The sequence below is a fragment of the Cyprinus carpio genome, chromosome A23 (assembly GCF_018340385.1).
Source record: "Cyprinus carpio isolate SPL01 chromosome A23, ASM1834038v1, whole genome shotgun sequence".
NCBI lineage: Eukaryota > Metazoa > Chordata > Actinopteri > Cypriniformes > Cyprinidae > Cyprinus > Cyprinus carpio.
In genome coordinates, this window is record NC_056594.1 from 24,194,530 (window position 1) to 24,201,778 (window position 7,249).

At 34.8% G+C, this 7,249-nt stretch overlaps 1 protein-coding gene across 2 annotated transcripts; it reads right to left on the minus strand.

Annotated features, from left to right (window-relative positions):
• Positions 1-227: 227 nt before the first annotated feature.
• Positions 228-4,040, minus strand: LOC122135134 (signaling lymphocytic activation molecule-like). Of its 2 annotated transcripts, none has more exons than XM_042713707.1 (4): positions 3,643-4,040; positions 2,628-2,948; positions 2,185-2,472; positions 228-2,046 (listed from the first exon to the last, which is right to left on the minus strand). In XM_042713707.1, the coding sequence occupies exons 2-4, from the start codon at positions 2,908-2,910 to the stop codon at positions 1,907-1,909; spliced, it is 711 nt and encodes a 236-aa protein (XP_042569641.1). In that variant the 5' UTR covers positions 2,911-2,948; positions 3,643-4,040; the 3' UTR covers positions 228-1,906. The 2 variants fall into 2 exon arrangements, with proteins under 2 accessions (XP_042569641.1, XP_042569640.1); XM_042713706.1 differs by having other exon boundaries at positions 3,855-4,039.
• Between the last annotated feature and the right edge of the window lie 3,209 nt (positions 4,041-7,249).

Consider the following 7,249-nt stretch of genomic DNA (forward strand, 5'->3'; position numbering starts at 1 on the left):
TTATACAGATATTAAATATATACATTACATCCACTTTTGCATTCAGCTTGTCTTTTAGGGTTTAACAAGACCACTAGACCACTTCCTGTTCCACTGAATTTCATATAAGCAACACTTGATTTTCACCAAACACTTATTCAAAAAATCCACCATGGAACATCTGAGCTTTATGAACGTGGGTAGTGGTGGGTTGTAAGAAAGATAGAACCATTTATTTTCTTTATTTTAAATATTGCACCTTTTCTATACAGGAAACCATCATGTTGATGTAAGATCAACACAAAACAATGAAAAAATACATTAATAATAAAAATATAACTACAATTTTAAATGGGAAAATAAAAACTAATTTTAATAATTAAAAAAAAAAAACAACAACAACAACAACAACAAAAAATTACACATTATTGTTATTTTCAGTAATGTGTAATGTGCCAATTACTGAGTGCTCTAGTGACAATGTATTTTTGTAGGCCGACCCAGATGTTTAAATCATCCTGGTTCTCTTGACAAAAACCCAGTTGGAATTTTTTATTGGCCTCTGTATTATTGCAGATAAACTCTGAGACCAACAAAAATTAGACTCTTACACGTTTTATTCATCATCATGAACAACCAAAACAAAAAAGCTAAATGTGGAGTATAAACGAACTACATGACGGTCATGTAACTTCAACGTCCACCACTGAGCTTCCGACAAACTCTTTTAATCTTTATTCAAAAGACATTTTCCCTAAAAGTTTGAGTTAGAATAGTTTGCACTTGTTAAAGCCAGTCAGCTTCTAAACTAATTATAGCATCTAGTGGAATTACAAAAATAAAGTGTGTTTTCAAACCTTTGCAAATGCTTCTTTTGCGTGTCACGTCTTCCCCAACTCAAACATCCCAAACACAGCTCTTATGGGTCTTTAACAGCAACAGGTAAAAGTACACTACGATAAAAGGTCCAACATATTAGAGATACTTTTAACTTTAAGTTTAGCTTACCTGTCACGAAGAACTCAGCAAGTTTGTTGTACAGATTGACACCCAAACATCAATCAATATATCAGATTTCTCCATCTTGTAAAACACTGCCAGGGTTTACACTTTTATCCCGTTGTCAGTCTCTGTGTTTTTGTGGCAAGCAAAGACTTTATATAGACCAAAACTGTGCTCCTATGACTCATGGTGTGTGCACACCAAAAGCGGAGCGAATATTCGCATCTAGATTACTCGAGTCGCGGGAAGTTTTTCGTGTCACTCACATGAATAAAATCATCGCACTGTACTCTCCTTCATTTTCTGATACAACTGGACATGTCAATAAGCTCTTCCCTGATTGGCTTGTGCAACAGTGCATCTTGCAAATTTTCTGCTCAAGTCATCGTTCAATTTATGTTTAAGAAGCGACTGAGCATATCACAGCAATCGCATCGCCTGGCATCTATTAGCGTCTTTGCATTGAATGTAATCTACTCGTGAGAACTGAAGTCACTTTTGGTGTACACACCATTACGAATGGGAGAAAGTGGAATGGGCAATAAATAAAAAACAAAAAGAAGCATTGCTTTCAACATAAGAAACAACATTTATGAGATAGTTGTTGCCAGATTTCATTGGTGATTTCAAATGAAATTTAATCATAAGCTTGGTTAACAGCTTTAGAGAATTTGACGTTTCCCCATTCAAAGAGATAGGCGCTGAACTTGCATGACTGGAATGGTTTCCCGAGAGGCGATGGACACTGATTGAAATGACTTGTCTTAAAGGAACCTTGGAACTAAGTCTTACAATTTTGCTTGCACTTCCGAATTTCTTTTTTCCACACTAACTAAACACTCTCTGTGCAGTCTGCAGTTGTAGTGATTTTGTCATTTTATTTGGTGCTGCCTATACCCTTATAGAACCTGTCATGACAGTGTCTTTAGCAAACAGAAGGAGCTCTTCCTTGAATGGAGCACAACATCATGTGCTCAACCAAAAAAACAACAATGCCAAATCCCACCAGACCGGACAGAACCAATCGAATCAGAACCTCAGTGACACCACAATGCTCCTGACAATCTGAAAGAGATGAGAGAGAGAAAAAGACAAACATGAAATCAACAACTGGCATTGTCTCTATATTAAGAAACACATAAGCTGCACAGAGGTGACTGTGGCAGAAAGTGACTTCCTGTCATGTTGTTTGAGTGTGAGCACCTTCATGTTGTGGGCAGATCTCTTTGATGTGAAGATAGACGGTCTTATTGCTCACTGGATTTGCAGCTGTGCAGCTGTAGGCCTCTGGATCAGTATAATGGAGCTCTAATGGTAAACTCAGGTTCATGTTGAGATCTGGATTGGTGGTCTGGTTCACAATTTCACCCCCTTTATGCCACGAGATGGACACGTCTTGTTCATTTTTTACAGAGCAGAGCACAGAGCAGAGTTCTTGATTTAGGTGATCCACCGACGAGCCAATCCTGATGGCAGGTACAGAAATTGGCTCAATATTGGAAAAACAAACACACAAAAAAAAACAAAAAAAAACACACACACACACACACACACACACACACACACACACACACACACACACTTTATATACTGATCATAAGTGATCAAAAAAAGTGAATTATTTATTGGCTACAATGAAATCTTACCATAAACATCAACTTTGAACGTCCTCGCTGACATGAATCCACTGATTGTGACTTCATAAAGTCCAGATTCACTGGTGCTGATGTTCCAGATAGTCAGTGATCCAGTTTCTCGGTCCAGCTTTAGTCTGTTGACGAGTCTTGGTTCATAATGAGTGAAGACTGTTCCTTTATACAGCTGTGCAATACGGCTAGTTTGGTCTCCACTTTCGAACAGCCACATTACTTCAGCATCTCTCTGTAGGCCAGTAGCTCCTGTTTGCAGAGTGACAACTTTTCCCTTCATCACAATCTTGAGCTCATCCCACCTACCATTTACAAGATCTAAAACAAAATTAAAATGGATGAAATAAACGTTAAATTAAGTACAAAAAAATAAAAACCTACATCAGCTGCAAGAATCTAAGACAATACTTGAAATATGCCGTGGAACTTCTGTAAAATCAGCCACATAATATTCAGGTTTAAATAACTATTAAGCATCTGTAGCAAATAATTTTAAATTAAATAAATTGTCAAAATAAATTGTAATATTTTTAACACGCTTACACAATCCTACCATTTTCATGACAAGTGTAGGCCTACAGTAAATCAGTTGAACATACAGTACAAAACTATCAGCATTTCAGAAAGACTTCTGAAGGATCATGTGACACAAAAGACTAGAGTAATGATGCTCAAAATTCAGCTTTACATCACAGGAATAAACTACATTTTACAGTATATTCAAATAGTCAACGGTTACTTTTGTAATAATATTTCACAATATTACTGTTTTACTGTGTTTTTGATCAAATAAATGCAGCCTTGGTGAGCAGAAGAGATGTCTTTCAAACTTGACTGGTAGTGTATATAAGTAAAAACTAAATTCTTATCCCGAGTAAATGTTCATAAAGGAAAGTGTGTGGACATGTGCTATAAGTGATGAGGTGGAATCTTGATCTCTATTTATACTTAAGTTAAGCAGACAGTTCTTTGGATTAACGGTTTAAAACAGACTCTAGTGAGGTACCTCTACCTTATTTTACTGTCATGACTTTCAGTAATTTTCCAGAGAACAGCAGCATAAACTCTGACACGTTTATTTCTCCTGGTGGCATCGAGTACAATTCACAGTCTGCATGACAGCACGAATCAGCCAGCCAACCAGCAACCATGACCACAAAACATTCTGCTTGTAAAACAAAGAAACAACTGCAACAGAACAACATTAGGTTGTAGATAGCTCACCTTTCATGTTGATGAAAAACGCAGTGTAAACCCACATACAAGAGAATGTTTTAGCAGGTATCATATCAGAAATTATTGTAGGTTTGCCTGAACATTCAGTGAAGATCTTTTGTCTCAACTACATTCAGCAGGAAGTGACACTGACCACAACATCGGGCTGGTCCTGCCCCAGGAGAGGGGTGTGTGGAGTCATCTGAAGAGCCGACTAAACCATATAAAAACAATGCTGATTTATTGGTTGATTGTCCATCTATGCAATCAACTTGCCTTTAAACGCCTTGTGACTAAACACTCTGAACTATATTCTGAAATGCACTCTGAATTCATTTTAAATATAGTTTCTAGGTTAACTAAACACAATTTACCTTATGCTATCCATTCTCACTTCCAATGTGTTTAACAATAAAATTAAAACACACATTTCAACTTTAATACAGTTTATAAATTCTCCAGTGTTTTTCTATGGTAAAATGCAATATCATTAATGCAAGTTTATAAATGACTCATTCAAAGCTGATTACCTCTGACAAACCTCTATTGTGCATCTGCTGGACAGTAAAAAGCAGCTCTCATCTCATCTAAAGCAGTGATAATCTGACAGTGATGTCACGGCCATGAACAATGATGGATTGATGTGTGTGTGTTATGAAACTCACACTGGGAGTTCAGCTGGAGGTGTGAGGGGTGTCAGACGGAAATAGAGGAAAAGAGAGAAGGTTACAAGGCACATGACAATGAGGATATAACGACCAATAATAGGACAAGAAACAGAAAAAATTAATCATACAAACCTCTCTCAACCTCCATCAGATGTACACAGGTGGAATGGACCACCCACAGTGTGAAGGACAGGTTGCTGGGCTCTATTATAAGGATGGGTTAGAGACTTTCAGGTCACTCACAACTCACAGGTTTTTTTGTGATGTTTTGAATATTGATGTTATAACTTTTGCTAATCAAAATAACACATTAAAAAATGCAACAGATTGCAACATGCTGTAAACAAAAAAAATCATTAAATCAAAAAAATAAGCAACTTTTCATCATAAAAAACCAATTTTACAAAAAAAGCAATTGTATGAATTCATAAATATATTATAATTGTAAAAAATTAAAAAAAAAAAAAATAAGAAATAATAAAATAAAATGTAAAAAAAAATGTAGAATTTTTTAATGATTATTTAAAATGTAAGATATAACCTATATATATGTATTAAGATATATATATATATATATATATATATATATATATATATATATATATTATATATCTATATATATATATATATATATATATATATATATATGTATATATACATATATATATATATATATATATATATGTATATATATATATATAGAAAACATAAATATATAATTATTACAATATATATATTTTGACACACACACAATAGTCAACATTTTGAAGTGAATCAAAAACTTTTTTATTTTTTTCCCAATGGGGTAAGTAGAAATATAAATGATTGAAGAATGGAAAAAAAAAATCCTTATTGTTGGTCATTAGATTGTGTCCAAAAGCTTCAAAACAGACTATTTTATAATCAATATACTATATCACCTTTCCGTCTTTAAAAAAACAAAATGTAGAATGTAATTGAACATGTATCGGTGGTTAAAAAGGCCATGATTGAGGAACAGGCACATACTCATCAAATCAAACGAGCATCTGTTGTGCTGCAGTAGAGCTCCTGATTGAGCAGCACACAGATGGATCTGCACTCATGGATGATGCCAGATAATTACAGGCTTCTGCATCTGCTGAGAAGAGTGCATCTGACTGGAGATTAATTCACTATCTTTACTGATCTAGAACCAACTCCATCTCACTTGACTCTATATGACTCACCAGCTGGATCCTATAAGTAATCTGTCCAGTATGGATGAATCTGCAGTGTGTGCTGCTCTGAAACCAGTTACCTGCTCCAGTTACCATCAACCATATGAGGTCAGAGATCGGATCTTCGGAGAACATATCGCAAATATATATTTTAAAGAGAACAAATCATCAAACCATTAAGGCAGTAGTTATAAAAAAAAAAAAAAAAAAAAAGTACACACAGTTACAAATCCCATAAGAAAATTAACCATGGTTATCATATAGTAAAAGTGTAGTAACCATGTTTTTTATTAGCATTTGTATATCCAGTTTTACTATAAATACCATTTATTTACGTTACATTTATGCATTTAGCAGATGCTTTTATCCAAAGCGACTTACAGTGCATTCAGGTTATACATTTATTACCAGTATGTGTGTTCCCTGGGAATTGAACCCACAACCTTTTGGGCTGCAAACGCAATGCTCTACCACCGAGCCACAGGAACACCATGATTAAACTCTAGTTATTGTAGCAAAACCATGGTTAATTTGTGGTTACCATGGTGTTTTTTTTTTCATAAGGGATGTGTTGCTGGGTCAAAAAAAAAAAAAAAAAAAAAAATCAAACCTCATCCTGGTTCTTGTGGATCCTCTTGCTCCTGATGTCCTGATGTAGGAGGCCCTCTAGTGGTGCGATGTACCTTAAAAAAAAAAAAAAAAAAAAAAACGGGGCAAAAAGGCCGTTGACGAAAAATGGCATTTTATGAGATTTCAGCAGAGATTTCATAAGGTTATATTAGCAGACAAAGGGTACAGTATGTGCAGAATAGCATACTTGCATTCAACCCTTACTATTTCTGGAGTATAGCATGTACACTGTACTGTACTATACATACAAGTACAATGTAGCTTACTTCTGCATGAAACATAATATTACAAGAGTAAGTGTGTACTGTTTCACATGCTCGGTTGAATAAAAGCAGTCAATGCTCAAAATCCGTTTCTGATATGAATCAAGAAATCAAGGCCGTTTCCACAGCGCTGAAACCCAACCAAGAAGAAAAACATAAAGTGTTAGATATTTTATTAGCATATTCAGTAATTACTGTCCCCATAGAAAAGAAACCACTGTCTGTGTGATGTGTGTGTAAACATTTAAAGAAAAGAAATACAATCAGGGAGCAAAAGCAAACAGCAAAAAATTACACCAGTTCCCAAAACACAAGCACAACTTTCCTCTCTGACAAGAATTAATGCCACTAATTATTCTCAGTGCTCAAAAAATGAACATCACTTTATCAAGCACATAAAAATACCTAATAATAATCTCTGTGGGAATTCCATACAGCGAAGGAACACAGACTTTCTGCTGCTTTGTGCCTCTCTAAATTAATTCATGAGTATTAGTTACTATATAAACACTTTCAAATAATGATACACAAATATACGCAATTAAAAATACATAAATGGAAACCGGTCCAGGCAGATGTACCCCTGAGAGAAAACCATGATCATGCAGAAAAAAATAAAAAATCAAAACAATGAATAATAATAA

Excerpts from the sequence above, each read along its gene's own strand:
- LOC122135134 (XM_042713706.1), bottom strand. The coding sequence starts at position 3,918 with ATGATACCTGCTAAAACATTCTCTTGTATGTGGGTTTACACTGCGTTT. Across the intron at positions 2,473-2,627 it reads GTTCAAAGTTGATGTTTATG|AGCCAATTTCTGTACCTGCC; the intron begins GTAAGATTTCAT and ends TTTCCAATATTG. Across the intron at positions 2,047-2,184 it reads GATCTGCCCACAACATGAAG|ATTGTCAGGAGCATTGTGGT; the intron begins GTGCTCACACTC and ends CATCTCTTTCAG.